The 19,423-nt window shown below is 30.7% G+C and overlaps 1 protein-coding gene and 1 long non-coding RNA gene across 3 annotated transcripts in view; one reads left to right on the top strand and one right to left on the bottom strand.

The window, feature by feature from the left end:
* Positions 1-19,423, bottom strand: part of LOC118680282 (inactive dipeptidyl peptidase 10-like) — a 37,186-nt gene that overhangs the window by 14,466 nt on the left and 3,297 nt on the right. For both annotated transcript variants that reach the window (XM_070107114.1, XM_070107113.1), the window contains exons 2-5: positions 5,806-5,901; positions 4,443-4,557; positions 3,102-3,196; positions 743-870 (exon numbers count right to left, since the gene is read on the bottom strand). In XM_070107114.1, the coding sequence (XP_069963215.1) occupies positions 743-870; positions 3,102-3,196; positions 4,443-4,557; positions 5,806-5,901 (434 nt within the window). The remainder of the gene's footprint in view (positions 1-742; positions 871-3,101; positions 3,197-4,442; positions 4,558-5,805; positions 5,902-19,423) is intronic.
* The window catches only part of LOC118682286 (uncharacterized), a 319,104-nt gene continuing 305,577 nt past the window's right edge, over positions 5,897-19,423 (top strand). The window contains exon 1 of the long non-coding RNA XR_004978029.2: positions 5,897-5,995. This is a non-coding gene — a long non-coding RNA (uncharacterized lncRNA). The remainder of the gene's footprint in view (positions 5,996-19,423) is intronic.

The following is a 19,423-nucleotide window of genomic DNA, read 5'->3' as shown; positions in this document are numbered from 1 at the left end:
AAAGAAAGTAGAGTGTATCGACGTGTTTAATACATACGGCAATAGGTATTATGAGCATTGGCTTCATAAGGATCCTAAGAGATGTTTTTTTGTATAGAGACGGGAGCGAATAGCTGTGAGGTTATTGTAGCAGAGTTCGTGCTCATTATCTTGACGGTGGTTAGATTTTAAAACAATCTTAAGAGGTAGCTAAAGAGTCACGGTTTTATTGAGTGTCCGTGGAAAAGCTGTGCTGTTCTCTTCAGGCTCACATGAGGCTCAAAAGAAAAAAATCATAAACCCAAAAAGACAAATAGAGTTCTTTCTTAAAACCTTATTCTTATCTAAAGAGAGAGCTCTTGAAAATTGTATCAGAATAACAAACTTCTAGAGCTTCGCTAAGCGGAAAAATATAAACTAATATTTGCTTCAAAGGCGCACGTAATATTTATCAATTGCTAATCAAAAATACGAAAAACCGGGAAATCCTAATATCTGAGACTACCGTCTTAGCAATTAAAAAATTTCATTTTTTACTTTCACCTAAAGCTAGGATGAACTCTTGGGTTTAACTCGGCTGGTTTGCTTCTTGATCATTTAGTGACGATTAGCTCGTGAAACGTTAAAGTTGACATCATACATATTATAATTAGCTCGCATATGTAATTGTTTAAAATTTTAAATTGTACTTTGTTGGCAATCATCTTTGTAGCAGTTTACGGCAATTTCTTACATATATTCCATCACTCTCCTCTCTACTCACCTTGTTTGTATATCGAAGAGCGTGTACTGTGCCAAAAACGAATGCCGAAAAAGTTTTACGACATTCTGCGCCAATAAGATATAGCGTTTATCCGCCGATATGGAGAATGTATAAGGTGCAAATGTTTTCTGTAAGAAGAAAAATTAATAAGAAATGCTTGTTTACCTAAATTTCTGGTAAATAATTTATGTTACAAATTTATGTTTCGATATGAGGCGGTGTGTGTGTGTGTGTTAGAAAATGTAATTACTAATTATTTGCATTATTTTTCGAGAAGCACAATAAACAAACAAATGATCAATTTAAGTGTTTTTTTTTCTTTTTGCTCTTTTACGTGGCTTTTCTGCTAATTTTAATGGATTTTTAAATGGTTTATAGCTCATAAAGCATGTTTATCCTTCATTCAGTATTATTTCTGCATTTTTACTACATTTTTGCGGTTTTGCGGCTGTTTGACTAACCCCACAGGGGGTTGCTGCAGGCAATAACAGAAATGCATTAGCTGTTGTGTAAATATGTATGTACTTTGTTCAATTACATTATGCGGCAATATGTTTTTGTTTTTACTTTTGAGTTCAATTTATTAATTATTTATTAGTTGGTTGTAAAGTGCAATGCATACATTATGTTAAATAATAAATTAGCACTTTTTGTTGGCAAAGTAAATGGTTTGCAATTAATTTCGCTATATTTCATTAAGAGTGCGACACCGCAAGCAGTTTTAGCGCGACACTACGAAGAGTTAGAGCGCCAGCGAATCTTTTTGCTATAAATTCGTGCGATAATGTACTGTATGATTATATATATAATAGTATACATTTATATTTTAATATTTTCACATTTAAACTTAACACTAGAAATACGAACCAGTCAAAATGACCGGTTGCATTATTTATTTCTACCATTTCCTCTTTATTCCTATTTAATATTTTACGATAATGTCATGGTTTTATTTAATTGGCGTATAGAACAATGTTATTAATTATTTTGTTCTTATGCTTCTAATTTTCAGAGAGAAATTGACCTATTTGAAATAGATGTATGGTAAATCTTCATAATTCTAGTGTTAATCAACATCTACTAAAAAACAATTTATATTAGAGTAAATTTAAATTGTTTTATTGTAATTTATTATTATTTACATCAATGCTAGTAAAAATTTAAAAATTGTTAGAATATGTTACAAATATTAATTTATTTATTTAAAAAATTCGAAATAAATTATGCCTAAAAAATATTATTTTTTTATTTTAACTAATTATTGTTTTTTTTTTAATTAAAAAAAAAATTGCATTGAATTTTATTTATATTTTTTTCTAATGAAATTGAAAATATGTTTTTACTTGAATTAATTATTTTTTTGTAATGTTTTTAAATATTTTATATATATTTTATAAAAAATTTTAATTATGAATATATTACATATATAATATTAAAAAATATGTCCGTTTCGCTTTTTTTAAATAATTTTTTTGTTTACCTCAAAATAAAACACAAATGATTAATAATTATTTCACTTTGATTTGTTTAATTTATTTTTAAAATGAAATCAAAATCAAAGCACAAAAAAAATTATATAAGTTAATTCATTTATTTTATTATTTAAAAAAAGCTAATTTAATTTAACTAAAAATATGTTTAATATAATCTTTAATTTCATTATAAAAAGCCATATAATTCACACCGTTTTCGAGAATTTTTTTTAATTTGAACTTAAAAATTGTATCACGAAAATTATTTTTTATTTTATATTATAATATAAAGTTATTTTTAAGAATATTAAGTTATCTAAAAATATTAATTTTATTATTATAATATTTATATTCTGCTTATTTGTCTTCCAAAAAAGTTTACATAAAATAAAAAAAAAAATTTAAAATTAAATTCGGATTCAAACTTTCTAACTGCAGTCCTGTATATTTTATGTAATTTTTAATCAGAATCCGTCCGGAAAACGTGGTTATGTTTTTGAAATTATTTAGAAAAAGCAATTCTTCTTAAGTATATTTAAGTTTTGGCCTTGAGCTTTGAAAAATTAAATTTCTTTTGTATCTATACATCGTTTCTAATATATGAATTAACATATATATATTAAATATAGTTTTCAAAATTCACAGCAGCTGGCAGCATCAATTGTTTATTTCAATAGTTGCTTAAAAGGTACTCCAACTTTATATTGTTTCCGTCGTTTGGATCATACTCATATAGATAATTTATAGTCAACTTAAACACAAATTCAGATAATTTGAATTCATACTACAACTATACTGGTGGGTTATTACTCTTCAAATATATTAATTTTAAAGTAATAAAGTTTTCTAAACTTTTTTGTTTTTTTTTTTCACACTTTCATACTTACATATGTCACATTTGACATGAGAACTCGCTCATTTAGACTAGATGCATTTAACAACACGATTCTTCCCCAGTGATCCTGATAAACAAATTCCTCGCCTGCGTTGATTAGCAGAAATGGTAGAAAAAACAAAGAAATTATAAAATATTTTTACATATTTTATAATATAACACCGGAAAAAATTAGCAATGCTTCCAAATTAACCTTTAATATTATTTTACAACACGTTTGTATAAGAAATGAGGAGTAACAGGCTTCAAAAGTTGTAAATATTTAGAAAACATAAGCGAATATCGATTTTAAAATCTCACAAAGCAGAAGTCAGAAAAACAATCAGAACTGGCACAGTTCATCGGGTTTCGAAAAAATCATACGAAGTTTGAGTCTAGATATATCTCAAAACATAGCAGAATCAATATTATTAAGTGGCAGAAGTTATTCGCGTTTTCGAATAATTTAAAATTTTGTATATACTTCAAAAAAAAAGAAAAACGTTGAAAAATAAAACCTCAAATTATCTTACAAAATTTTTAAAAATTTTTTGTTGATTAATAAAAGACACCTCATTTTGCAAATGACTTTAAAATATAATATAGCAAATAGAAATAGGAATTAGGCAATAAAAAACGATAAATATTCAGTTTAAGCAGTCAGAACTTCATTGATTTCAAAACTGACCTTAAATTTTCTTATATTTTCAAAACTTGATGTGGAAAAAAACTATGCAAAGTTTTGAAAATAACCTCAAATATTCTTATAAATAATTTTCTGTAGAAATAAGATAATGAAAAAGACTTTAAAATGGATTCAGTCAAATAAAAAACAAATGTGCAATTGAAGCTCTCAATAATTAAAAAATATTCCTTAAAAAAAATTTTGCGAAAATTATTTAAAACAAAAAATGCTGAAAAATAATTTAAAAATAAACAAAAAATGCTGAAAAATAATTTTAAAAAATTATGCAATAAAGTCTCAGAATTTCGCAAAAAGGTTCAAATTTAGATTTTAAGTACTTAAAGGAATAAATATCTTTTTAAAAACGAACGTCTGAAATGTAAATACGAAAATTATAAGCTATAGATCGGATCACAATGTTAACCGATTTTGAGTTAGTCCATATTTACGAAATTTATAAAACATTTATTTTACGTTCAACTTAAAAGTTTTCTGATACATTTTTTTAATGCTGCGCCATTTGTAAATTATTTAAGCTAACTAAAAATGTATGAATATCTTTTAACATAAATATCGAATATTTTCAAATTGTGTTCGATATTTCACGAGCTTAAAATCACGCGCATTAATCAATCAACTTGAAACGGGCTCATATTCTCGCACACTTACCATTTATCCATGTACCGTTGGCACGCTGCGGCATAAAGAGTCCATCCACGATGTCTTGCAGTTTGATGCGTTGCCCCTTGACGCGCGGCCCCTCATCGGGTGGTGTGAGAAGTACCTTTTTTGATAAATGCAGAAATTTTATATGTTGTTTTCTATAAAGAAAACCAGACAAAGAGAGAGAAAAAAGCACAAAAAATGGGGGGGACACACGACCACCACGAGACACAATAAAAAATAAAAAAAATCGGAAGAATGGGAAAAATATATGACATAAAATGTACACAAAAATTTGTGGGATGACACAGCAATTGCAGAAAAAGAAAAGACATACGCTATATACATATGTACATACAAGAATGCATGAGGCACAGTGAATATATACACATACACATAATGCTATATGGTGTGCAAAATATGAAAGCTATGGATACGAAAAAAATTAGTTTTACAAAAAAGGAAGAAAATAAGGTTTAATAGCCGAAAAGTATGCAGCACATTAAAAAAGCCGGTAAAATATTATATAATACATTACTTGAAAATGGTGGGTAAATGACATGCTTGTTTGAGTTTGATGCACATAGACAGGTAAAAGCATAAAATTTGCAGTATTAGGGTGGATAAAAAATTGTATTTTAATATTTTATAAATTTCATTTCTGGTCTCAAAAATAAAAGAGTTTTGTTAAAAAATTACCTTGAAAAAAAATAATTTTTAATATATGCGAATTACTTTATTATATTAGGGTATATCATTTTAAAAATTTTTTTCCTTGATTTTTTAAATTTAATTTTTGGCTTTAAACACGAAACAAATTCTACTTATACAACCAAACTAGAGAACGAATAATTTTTAATATATATGTTAGTATTATTTTAATTATTTTTAAGATTTTTTATATATAGATATTCAAATTGTTTGGGTACAAATTTTTTATTTAATATTTCGAGTTTTTTAACGATTTTAAATACTGATACAACGATCAAATTTTATAATATTCATGTCCTAAAATAATTCAACACGCCTTAATGTAAACTTTTTTTATCAAAGGGTCAAGCAAATATTTATACAAAGCATATTTAAAATATATAAACTATATATAAAAAAATATTATAATTTAGCGAAAAAAAATAATTTTTAAAAAGTGATGATTAATGAATAATGCGCGATATAGTTTTTAAATTTTTTACATGTCTCCGTGGGTTTTACAACACATTTCGTTATATATTACAACTATTTCACATACACTCATACATATAAAGTTTATTTTCACATGCAAAATTTTGTTTTTTACAAAAAATTTACAGTATACACAAATTTCTTTTCTGTTAGCGACTATTATATATTGCATTGCAATCTCACTCACCACAGAGGTAACAATTAGCGCCAATACAATTATTATAACCAACAGAGCAATGAAAATGCCACGCCAATTCCGCTGATTTGGATTGCTGGAGACCAACTGCAAGCAAAAAAGAAACAGTGTTAAAGTGTTTAATTAAATAGTGCAATATGTTTGGATAAATCTTGAGGAAGTTTCAAAGTGCTTATGAATGGTAAGTCCTATTATTGATGATCTGCAAGGTATCTATTTCTAATTTTCTTTTAAATGTTATTTGCCAACAAAGACATATCGAATAGCATATGAATTATATTTCATCACCGCTATCTGTTTTACAACCTAATAAAATTTATATTGTCTGATATATAAGCGTCTATCATTAAACGTTTCACAAGTTCAGAATAGCCCACGAATCACTGGTCTTTCACACCATATCATTTCAAAAACTGTAAAAGTTATTACTCTTCTTTGGTTAGCATATATGTATGTAGGTCTCAAATAAATTTGGTTTACTATTTTACTCTTCAAATAGTAAATAAATGTAATTAGCAATAAGTTTATTAAAAAATTAGTTGAACTATCGTTTATGTTTATATATTTTCATATTTATTTTCTTTAACTCTCTTCGGACCTTTTCAAAGACATTAGTGTTAGACGTATTGTGATTAAAAACAGGAAGAGGTAGAATGAATCTTATCTCTTTTTGAAGTAATTTTCATAAATTTTTTTCATGGTATTTTTGTTGAAATTTTTACTTAACTGTCTCAATTTCGACCTTAGAGTTGTTATTGATTTTTCTTGATAACATAAATATGCCAATAAATATCAAACAGAAGAGCTTGATGCATCTTGAGAGTACTTATTTAAAAGAAATTTTAAAAGACTAACTTCATTCATTTCCGAATATACAAGTATATATATGATATACAATTTCTCTACAATAACAAATACCGTCTGATCACATTTGATCCGAACTTACACTAAAAACTATAAATTTATATATTTTGATATAAATCTTTATCAGTGCCTTCAAACGGCTAGTTTTGAGCCAATACAAGCATGCCAACGCTTTATACAATTTTCCATACACTTGTAATATGCCTCGGTTGGGATAACCTTCAGGCAATGTAGATATCTTCGATTTCGGCTTTTAGAAGCTCTATTCGGTAGATTGTTAAACAATTTCGACGTTATATTCATTAACCTACGTCTCATCACCAGCAAGGATGCGTTTGAAGAATGTAAGGTTCTCAGCCACGTTGTCAAGCATCTATTTTGCGACGCATTAGGAATGTTTTCGAGGACTTCACGACGTTCACTGAATGCTTTGAGCCTCTCAAATACTTGTGTTTGAGGTAAAGTAGACTCTCCACTTCTAAAACTTTTTAAACGATTCCCAAACCGTGGTATCATTGTCGACAAAAAAATACGTAAAATGCGCTTTACACAAACATAACAAAACTAAGCGATGTGAAAATTGATCAGTCCGGGTCAAATTTGATCAGATACCTCAAACTTAAACTTTTATATGAAATTCTCTCTTCTACAACTCCCATTTCATGGATTAAAAACACATCTTCTAATAGGGGACTAACCTACGAACCACTATTTCCTCAAATTGAGGTTGCATCAATATACCGTTAGTCTATTATATATTATATTATTGATTAGGCAGATCTCCAGCTCAATTGAAGGTACTGCCTAGTAATTTTTATTAATGTTTCTTTTTCCTATAGAATCTTTAATTCTGATATTAATTCTTGAACAAACTATCCTTACATTTTTGTTAGATTACATGAAATTCGTCCTTTATTTTAAGCATTAACTGATATTTATGTTATTTGCTACCAAGCCAATTAATATAAGCTTAAGCATTTTCTTCAGCAGAAATAAAAACCGTAATTTTCGAAACTAATGAGCAGATTGCCAGCACACCATAAATAGAAAGCAATTTGAGTTGCCTTCGTCGAATTGATTTCAGGGCATTTCAGCAGCCAATTCTCCATGGACAAGCGTCGGCTAACAAATGGAAAACCAATAACAATTTGAAGTATGCGAACATTAAACTTTCACTCAGCCATTTATTTATTAAATTTGCAAATATTTTCTCAACATTGGAACCCATTTTTATTGCCGTTGTTTTTGTTGTGCACATTATTATTCTCTAACTCTTCATTGTGCAACAAGAGGTTGCGCTGTGTGGCACATTTTTAATGTTTCATTCGCATACAAGATTACTTCTTTCACATACATTTGTAAGAAATAATGTGTATGGCTTTGTGTGTGTGTTTTTTTTTTGGGTTTACCTATTTTGAAGGTTTCTCATTTTCTCCTAATTCTTGCCAAGTTATTGTATTCCGCTACCCCGTAATGCGTTTTGTCGACTTTTTGTAGACCTGCTTTGTGTGACTACATGTGGGTTTTTGTTTGTGTATGTATGCATCTTCTGTTATTTATTTGCTTCACATTGGCAACATTTGTGGTCATTATTTTGGCCACCATTGTGCGAATGTTATTATAACGCCTACTTGCTTGAAACCAGTAACAAAAATACAGCTGCAATAGCAAAATTATAACAACAACAACATCAACTAATATATAAACAACAACAGCGACGATATTAGCAACAATATATATAGTATAGTGAGAGCAGCAATCAGCAAATGTGTCGGCAAATAATGAAAAGGTAGTCATTCCTGTTGTTGACTACTAACAAAGATGTGCGCCTAAAAGCACACTATGGTTTGGTTATTTTCTTGAACATAATATATTTCGATATATTATCTGATGATTAATAAAAAATTATAGAGACTTTTTGTTGTATTTTTTATAGATTTCTAATGGGCATAATTTTTGGAAATTTTTGGGTTTGTAAAATTAATTTTTTAATTTTTTTTTGTGGTAGCAATTGTCATTGCTGGCTTCATCACTTCTTAATACATATTGTACCATTTAATTAAAAATGGTTGAAATCGGATTATGCCTATCTGCCAGACACCGAGTATGGAAAGCTCCGAGAGTGTAACTGGCTTTTTATCAAAAATATTGTTTCATTTGTACAATCTGTTACTGAAAACAGAAATGTATCTTTTTGGTCTGGTGCTAATAGTAGTTCAGTACCTCCCCTAGCTTCCATTTACTTGAATTAATGTTTTTCTATCGTTTGGGTGACATTATATCGATCAACATGTGGGATATTTTAAAAAAGATACGCGGACAGATATTATATCTTGACCACTATGTGGCCTAACGTGGAAAGGAAATTGAAATAGTTCCAGACCTTGATGCAGCAGTTATATATTATATCATGATTTCAGGTCATTCCGGTTGCACAAACTCTGAAACAAGCCTTAGACACATACTTTCAAGTTATTCACTCCAGCCTACCAGCTCGACCCCGCTACTCAAAAACTTTACTTTGGCAGAAATAGCGCTTTTTATACCCCCAGTACCAGTTGATTCTTAAATTTCACGTTTCTTACTTATTATAGCGCCCAAAAGCAGACGTGCAAAAAAAAAGTAATTGAAAAAATCGCACTTCTATTAGTCTAGTGTCTGAAGGCCAACGAAAGTGAAAACAAGATTGAGCTTAAGTAAAATTATTTTCATCGAAAGCGTGTGTGGCTGTATATCTGTGCTTCTCGTAAGCGTCTCAGAGGACCTATTCATACATATGCACTGGTAGGTTAAAGCACAGGTGGCACAGCTGGTAAATATTTATATATTATTAGAGTTCTTTGCGCTCGCAGCGTCATATTAAATTTCCAATTCAGTGCACAATTGACGCATTTAATATTAATATACAAGACGCCTTAAAGTATTAATTTAATTTCATATTTTATGAGTGGAAGGTGAACCTGGAGAAAAGGAAATGGGCAGCTTGTGGATGAAAGAAGAAAGTTAGAGAAAGGCAGGGAAATTTTTGGAGAAATAATGGTGCTTCATGGATTTTTGAATGATTCTAGATGGGTTTTCGAATTTACGTCAATAATTCTAATAAAGCAGTGCATATATTAGTTTTTTGAAAATACATTGTACAATAACGAAAATATTTTGTAAAATTGATATATTTTAATTATTTCTTTTAAATTGTTACACTTTGATTATTTAATTTCTAAATTTTATATCTATATTTTATTTTTTAATTTATTATTTTGTGCTATGTTTATTAATTTTTTTTATATTTTATTTGTATTTTGAGATTTATTTTAATAATTTATAAGTTTTTATTACTTTTCAACAACATTTTAAAATTCATCAAAATTAATTTGTTGTTTTAATTTTTTGCATATTGTGATCCTTTTATTAATTTATATAAATTCATTTTAATTACTTCTTTTTATCAGTTCATAAGTTTTAATTAGTTTTCAATACATTTTTTTGGTTAATTTAATTTCATATTTTATGAGCGGAAGGTGAGCACAACTTGAGAAAAGAAAATGGTTTATTAATTAATTTATTTATTTATATATAACCAAATTACTTTATTCCCTTATTGTGGTTTTTCATTCTGATTATTTCTTTTATTACTTGGTAAAATATTTTTAATTTTCTATTTTTTTATTTCTTTCAAATTTCGTTATTTTTTTATTCTTTAGTTTAACTATTTTAAAAAAATAATTTCTTATTTTTATAAATTTTAGTTTTTAGTTCAGTTTTAGTTTTAATTACTTTTCAATAAAATTTTTTAATATCGTTTTTCATAATTTTATTACATTTTGTGATATATTTATTTTATTTGAAAATTTATTTAAAAGGTAGAGGATTTTTTTTTCCTGAAATAAAATTTATGTCATTTAAATATATTTCTGATAACAATCAAAAATTTTATTCAAAAAGGTATTGACAATTCGAAATAAATTGACCAAAAATCGCAAAAATAATAAATCAAGTTTCAACTTTGCTAACACTTCACTTTACTTACTTTCTCTTATCCCCTTCAAATGTTCCTAAAATACACCACCACCTGCACGTTTTATTCATTTCTCTAGTGATTCTGAACTGAATAATATTTTATTCTGGTATGTGTCAGCACTCGGTAGATTATTGTTTAACTGTTGTTGTTGTCATTTTATTTGTTTGTTGCAAAATTAATTGCTTAGAAATTTCCATTACACCAAGCAACAGCAGTGCTTGCATTTATAAAATGTAAAACTGTTTCAATTCAGGTGGAATTAAGCGTCATGTCCGTCAATATGTAAAAGTATGTTTGTGTGTGACTGTGTATGTGAATGTGTATTTATATACTGTCGGTACAAACATTACAAAGTATAAGAAACGCCTTTACTAGACCAGGTTTATTTAATGAAGGGTTCAATGTTGATATTATTTCGCCTAAAGTGAACTAGTTCATATAGGACTAGATACGAACCAACTCTATACCGGAGAAATGCATTTGTTCAGTGGTTAAAAATTATTATTTTTTTGGCTTATAAGCATTTGAAGCTTGGAAACCATTTGAAATTTGTATCGATTGATCTAACAGTTTTATCGATAGCAAAGTGATAAATATGATTAAATGCATAGTATCACTTAAATGGCCGTTATAGCTCTTTAAAAATAAAATAAACAAAATAAATGCTTAATAATATATTAATAGTTAATAATATTAAAAGAAAGTTGTCTGAAGTTTATTTTGTTTATTTTTTATTAACTTTCATGACTAAACTTAGGGTTCTGAATTTAAAACTAATCCATAATCGAATCTTTACTTTTTGACTATTTGTTTTAAAATTTTAAAGCTATCCGTAAAATGTAAAATAAGATATCAAAAAAAGTGCCTTAAGTGGTGGGAATTTATATTTATGATATTATCGTTATATTTTAATCGAAAAATCTTGATAAGTTGATATTAGAGACTTATCGTAAATAACAAAAATAATGATATTATAAAATAAGTTGACTTTAAATAATATGATTTACGTGTATAAAAATATCAAAGATTTTGAAGTTTTAAAACTACTAATAGTCTTTTGTATTATATAAGCGATAATAATCAGAAAAAAAATTTAAAATTCATTACATATTATTTGTTTTATTTCTGATTTCCAAAGAAACGGCCCGCGAACAGTAAATGTTTATTAAAACTCGATGTCATGACTTTGCGTTACATTCTCTAATTTAGTCTCACTTACTCTATCTCTCTTTCTCTCTGTTGTTCTTGTTCACACAACTAAGCCGCGTTGAACCGCTATCAATAAGGGTCATCGAAAATCATCAATTTCACCGATTTGGTACACGGAAATCCATTAACAAATGCCATTATCACATTTCAGCACACGACAAGCGCTTGAAGCCGATTTCCACTGTCTCTCAATGCATTGTTTCGCCACTGAAAGCTTTTGAGCAAGAGAGCGCAAGAGGCATGTGTCCACATCGCTGGCGGAGCACGCTGAATTGTATTCGCTTGTAATTTATTTTGTGGCTTAAATGTTTCACTTAAACAAGCGAAGACGCGAAGATAACATTACTACCACTAACAATGCAATAACAACAACTTGAGAATACTAAGAATCATGCAAACAAAGTCAAAGACGGTAACACTTGTTATACCATTCGAAGCAAATACAACTCTGCACTTAAGGTCTCACTTCGCGAAATTTTTGTTATTGTGATTTTGCTTTTGCTTTTTACTCGCACTCCTGGGGTACTTATCTTCTTGTGGCGGAAGGATCAGTTAAGCTGGCAAAACTAACAAATGCGTTAGGAAAAGTAAATATAAAGTAAAGGATACTGTTGACATTACTCTTGTGTGGTTTAAGCTAACAGAAAACGGTGAGCTGAAAGCAAAAAGCAATCAACTTTTACCTCGTTAGTGGGGCCAAAGCGGATATAGAGTGCTGAAGCGCTGACGATATTGAATTGGCAGCGCGCCAAAGCGCTGAGTGCTGCCAAAGTGTGCTGCCAGGTGTTGCGCGGCAATAATTTTTCAAAATCTAATAAGCTATTCAGCTGATAACACTATTTGGCAAGTCGTTTGAAATCAATTGAATTTCTTTTTATTAGAAAAAAAATTTAATTTTTTTTTGGTGATAGGTGGACCAGAATGCAGCCCTGATTTATCATCATAATTTCCTATATCTCCCATTGGAGCATAGGGCATCGAGCCCTGATATATAAAAGAAAGTAAAATGTGACCCTCTCTCGGTTCAACATGACTAGAGAACTATGGGAGTGTAAGCAACCCATACCAGAATTATTATTTTAGGCTAGACTGTTAACCCACAGTTTAGATGGAGGAGACCCTCATGTGTTATTTCTTTTCTTCCTTTTTTTTCAAATAAAAGGAAATGCTAGCCGAAAGTCATACTCCATAGTGTCTTTGTCCCATGAATGTCGAAAACTGAGTTTCAGTCGCTATGATTTTCACTATGTACTCGCCCTTATGCTAGAGGGTTGAGTTTAGAAGATTCTCATGATGTTGAGAGTCTTAGGTCTAAAAGATATCCACTCCTGTTGCTTAGAACTGATTACCTTCTGAAATTGTCTTTGCGCACTATGTTCCTAGTTTTTGTTTTTACTTGGGAATGTTTTTAGTAATATTATATAAAATATTTTCCAGTATTTGCATTATATTATAGTTATAAATAACCTTCTCATCACGCACTCATTTTCTCGCTGAGTGTCCACACCGTGTACTCGAGACAGTTAATACAATACACACACCCCCACATGCCATTCTTCATTTACAGTTTTCTAATATCGCACTTCAAACAAATTCCGATGTCACATGCGCTGGTTCATTCGTTTAGCTTGTCAAGTGCGTTCTGCATCAAAGCATCGATTTGAAATGCAATGACAGTTCGCACTTGAGCTATCATAGCTGTGGCAACCAATTGTATTCACATTGCCACGCGCTGCATCATTTACGGGTATTTTCCATGCGTGACCTTCGACCTTTTTTCTCTGCTAAAAGTTACATATTTTCTGCATTTACTGTTATCTTTGGCAGCGTTAAGCATATTGAATTTATGTACGAGGGTGTACCTATATAAATGTTATACGAGTATTGTTTGCGCGTTATTTTCATTTCGAGAAGTGTCACATTGTCATAAGGAAATATATGATAACGGTGAATTATGAGGAGGATTTTCATTTCAAAACGAAAAATGTTTTGAAAAAAAATCATAATAATGCAGTAACGTATTTTGGAAGCGGTGATTGAAAGATATACAAATATGTCAATAATTGTTTTTGGTTGGATTAGGGAACTATTGATGATACGTTTAGAAAGATGGAATAATATGTTGCCGTCTACATGAATATCTTTTTTAAAGGAATGAAAAATTTTGCAGTTCAAGTAATAACTAAATCATAGCACTGATATCATCTGATCAAATTTGACTTGGCTTGTTCCATATAAACTGTGCGCGCAAATCGAATCGATTTTCCTAAATTGGGACAACTTTTATATGTATAAATGAAGTTTGATCTCCATATGCCAATTAGTGTGTGCTTGGCAGCTGTTTATTTACTACGCAAAAGGTTTGTCTGACGATTTTGCCAACGAGTTTGCTTGAAATTTTGTGCCTCCAATGCAATAATGGGTACGAAATCATTGAAAATTTTGCAGAAGTATTTTGGAAAGTCTACTTCATCACGAACACAAGTGTTCGAGTGGCTCAAAGCTTTCGGTGAAGGTTGTGAAGTCCACGAAAACTTTCCTCACTCGGGTCATCCATCCGCCTCTGTTAAATACGATAACACTGAAAAGCATTTGTGTAAAATTCGTCGTGATGGCATCTGAGGGATAACAGAGGATCTCAAAATTCCTTATCTGTCGACTCTGCAAACTTAACGTGTTGGGTTTGAAGCGTCTCAATGCTAGACTTGTACCAAAATATCTGAATCTTTTGCAAACACGACGTCGAGTAGAGATTGCAAAAGCGATATTTGACGACGTAGCTGAAGATTCCACATTTATCAAATGCATCAGTAGTCATAACGAGTCGTGGTTTGATGAATATGACGTCGAAAATTGTTCTACAAGATAGCGAATGGTGATCCAAAAATGAACCGAAACGGGAAAAAAGCCCCCTCCTGGTCGATCTAAGATCAGGGTGTGTTGTGGTGCTCCCTCAATTCGTTCCACAGAGTAAAGCGATCAGGAATACTACTTAATGGTTTTTAGGGGTCTACGTGAAGCATTTCGTCGTTAACGACCGTAAATTTGGGCAGAACATTCACTGATTTTTTACCAGGGTAAAGCGCCGTCACATTCAAGCTTGATTGTGACTGATTTTTTGGTCAAACACGAAAAGAGTCGCTACCAGTCATTTTTTTCTCTTTTCGAAACTCAGAAACCCCTTCGGGAATATGCCATCAGTCCATTGAAACGTTTAAAGTGACTGAACTTTAGTTTTATGGCCTTCATATAACTTATTTGTGCTATTTTGATAGATATGATCCAACCTATCTTACTTTAACGAACATGACTTAAACTTACTTAGCGTAACTTAATTTCATTTAGTCAGACATGGTCTTGTGGAACTTATTTATATTTTTTAAGGTACTCAAATAACACAACCTTAACTTATCTGAACTTACTTGACTTAACTTAAAGTAACTTTACTTAACCTTATATTAATTGTTCAAATTTTAACTGAATTAAATTAAATTATTTTCACAATTTAATCACAACTTAGTTAATTAAACTTAATTTTACAGTTATGAATTGATTGAATAATATTCAAAATGCCATTCAATTTCTCATGAAAAGTATAATACGCCAAAGCTCAATACAACAAAGGCAAACTCAACAGAAACTTAGATAACTTCAATTAACTAAGCCAGAATGGCGCACTAATTAATGAACATTGAGTAAATTATACTTCTTTATGTCTTGCCACCTACAGAAATTAAAATAGCATTGATGTGGAAAATAAGAATGCGTAAAAATGATGAAAATGTAGCAGCAGCAGCAGCTGAGAAAACTATTCAAATAACTTCTCGTGAGCAGTTGAAACTACGGTGTTCGCGGCTAGGGTGCTGATGGTGTGGCGCTGCGCAAAGTTCACCATCGCCATGTGTACCGACCAACACTCGCATACACTTCATTTTATTAAAATCTTACTAATGAATGAAAAGTTGATCCTTTTAACTCGAATGTTTTGAGCGATGCCTGACTGCCTGTCTATGTTGGTGAGACGCGTGTCTGTTGGCAGCTGGGTTGAATGAATAGCGAATGTTTGCACGAAAGCGAATGCAAAATATAACGCAGGTATTTGCAAGAAGTTGCTCAACAATAGAAATTGCTCGATGAGTACATTCTGTTGGCTGTGTGAACGCATGCGCTTGGTTGACTGCCCTATGCAGGTGGCTTATCAAGAGTAAAAGGCAATAGGAAACGTTTTTTGTGTGGATATGGATTAATTGCATTTAAGAAGGCATTTTAAACTGTATGCATTAATTCGTGCGGTTTTCTAAGAGAGGGCTCTACTAGTATTATTTCGCGTCGTATTCATCTGTGGCTATATTCATTTCAAAGGTACTGCTATTTCGCGTCGTTTTCAGTAGATTTAAATTGTTTGAGCGTGAACAACAATTTGTTTGAAAAGTGGATTCATTATGATAACCCAAAGCGCCAGAAATCGTATGTGAAGCCCGGCCAATCATCAACATCCACGGCAAAGCCGAATATCCATGCTGCTAAGGTTATGCTATGTATTCGGTGGGACCACAAGAGTGTGCTCTATTATGAGCTATTGAAATCGGGTCAGACGATCAATGGGGACCTCTACCGAAAACAATTGATTCGTTTGAAAAAGGCCATCGCGGAAAAACGACCAGAATATGCGACCAGACACGAATCAATAATTTTTCATCATGACAACGCTCGGCCACATGTCGCAAGGCCAGTTAAAAACTATTTGGAAAACTGTGGGTGGGAAGTTCTACCTCACCCGCCTTATAGCCTAGACATAGCACCTTCCGATTACCACTTGTTCAGATCAATGCAGAATGCCCTCACCGGAGTACGCTTCTCTTCAGAACAGGGTATCAGAAATTGGATTGATTCTTTCTTGACCTCCAAGCCGGAGAAGTTCTTTTGGGATGGGATCCACAAACTGCCAGAAAGATGGGCAAACATCATAGCTTCCGATGGGCAATACTTTAAACATTAAATGTATAACAATTTTTTCACAATAAAGTCTTAGTTTTCGTAAAAAACCCGCACGAATTAATGCATACACCCAATATTTTTCAAAACAGCAAGCATAACACCCTTCAAAGGAGCATTTCTTATATCATAAAAGTCTATAAAAAGATATTAATATTGATTTAGATTGGTCAGTTTCTATCGCTGCTATACGCTATAGTGGTTCGATCTAAATAATTTTATAATATTGTATATAATATATAAGTAATTTTCAGATCGCAGCATTGTCTTGGACTTAAGTTCGGGCCAATTTTCTTGAAAATATGTTATCGAATAAAAGAGTTTCTGTCTTGATTTTGATCGATCAATTTGTATGATAGCTATGTGCTATAGTGGTCCGATCTAAACAGTATTTTAAAAAGGTTTAGCATTGTCTTGGACAAAAGGTCATGCCAAATTTCGTAAGGATATCTGTTCAAATAAAAAAGATTTCTATGCAAGCTCTTAAGTTTGATCGATTAATTTGTGTGTCAGCTATATTTTATTGTGATTCGATCTGAATAATATTTTTAGAAATTATAGCATTGTCTTGGGGAATAATCCGCGCCAAATTTCATGAAGATATCTTCTCAAATCAAAGAGCTTCCCATATAAGAACTTGATTTTAATCGATCAGTTTGTATGAAAGCTAAATGCTATAGTCGTCGCATCTGAATAGTATTTTCAGAGATTGTAGCATTTTCTTGTATAAAAGTTCATACCAAATTTTGCGAAGATATCTGCTGAAATAAAAAAGATTTCCATGCTGGAACTTAATTTTGATCGATTAATTTATATGAGAGCTTTATCCTCTAGTGGTTCGCGATTGTAGCATAGGCTTGATCTTGAGGGTCTAGTTTGTGTACATTAATTAAATACTTAATATTTCAATATTTTTTCTCTGAAGCTAATTCTATCATCTCTTAAGCCACCAAAAATTAATCCTCTCTCTATTGTTTGCCTTGTTCGCCCCTTTTTTTCGCTTCCACCTAATTAGTCCTCAATGGAAGCACGAAGTGCCGCAATATTAGTTCAAATAATTTAGGTTGCTGTTTATTGAATTCTTACGCTCAAATTGTGCGCCACTTCGTGCGCAATTTTTGTATCAAGCTTGCTGAAACGGCGTAATTATATACGAGTATGTATATGCGTTGTTTATTTTTTTTTTTTTGCGTTAGAAATGACGTGGCGTCTATTTTCGCAAAACTTCGTTATATTTAATATTCTATTTTTCCTTTTCATTGACTCTGAATATCAATTAATTTTATATCTTAAGGTTAGCTAAATCTGTTACACATCATTAATTTTTATTATTTAATTGCGTATGACAATACTTGCTGTGTGAAAATTAAAGAGCGGTATCCTTTCTTTTTCATTAAATGATTTAGGCTTTAGAGCAGTTTTTGTATTCATTAACTGACGAGCTTAGAAATATTGATTCAGAGCTTAAGACAACGTCTTAGTGCTAAATAAATTTTCCGTGAAATATATAAATTAAAATTTTTAATGTATCTGGAAAGCAATTATACTGAAAACCATAAAAAACGTTTGGTTGCAACAAAAAAAAAAAAACTTCCACACCAGAACTTGATTTTGATCGGTCTGATTGTATGGCAGATATAACCTATAGTGGTCCGATTTGCCGGTTCGAACGAATGCGCAGCTTTTTAGGGAGAAAAGAACTTGTGAAAATTTTCAGATCGATTCTTCAAAAACTGAGGGATGAGTTCGCATATATACAGACGGACTAGAGTCAAACAAGGAGACAGAAACCTTTATATAACATATATCGGGATTTTATAGTTTGAACTGATTTCATTCATATTTATGGTTAAACCAATATTATATATTCAGCAATACCAGTCCATCAGAAGTTTGAAAATCCTTATATTATATATTTCGAGGCGATGATTTAATTTTTGCGTACAAGAAAGGTACTTGTATATAGAAAAATGTTTAAACGAATTATATTAGGTATATATATTTTCGCGCTATATTCCACTAGAATATCGATAATGTTTATATTTAGTATATAGTAACTCGGATATTTAATGAACCTATTTTCGGCATCACACTAGTTGCAATAGTAACCAGATAATACGGTCTCTTCATTTTATTACGATATCTTATAAAATGGGCAATATATACGTTTCAAAGTCAATTAGTAGTGCAAAAATTTACATATGAGGTATATGGATGCTAGAGAACATCGGTACGGTATGTTATTTTTGGTAATAGACCTCATTTTTATCAGAAATAGATGCTCACCTATGTAGGTTAACATATATTACAGATTGCACAATATCTTCGGGGTACAGTTAATCCTGATTTCGGAGGTTCTACTGTTTGTTATATAGGATATATGTATAATCAGATTATGCGTATTTTATGCTGAGAATCGCCACATAAAAAAACTTTATTTGAGCCAAGTTTAATTTTGATTCGGATTCGGAATCAAAATTGTCATAAATGTATATGAAATAGGTGCAGTTATAATAGTTCAAT

Source organism: Bactrocera oleae, chromosome 3, assembly GCF_042242935.1.
Source record: "Bactrocera oleae isolate idBacOlea1 chromosome 3, idBacOlea1, whole genome shotgun sequence".
In the NCBI taxonomy this organism is placed as follows: domain Eukaryota; kingdom Metazoa; phylum Arthropoda; class Insecta; order Diptera; family Tephritidae; genus Bactrocera; species Bactrocera oleae.
Note: the sequence above shows the minus strand (reverse complement) of the source record. Positions and strands in the feature narration are given on the sequence as shown.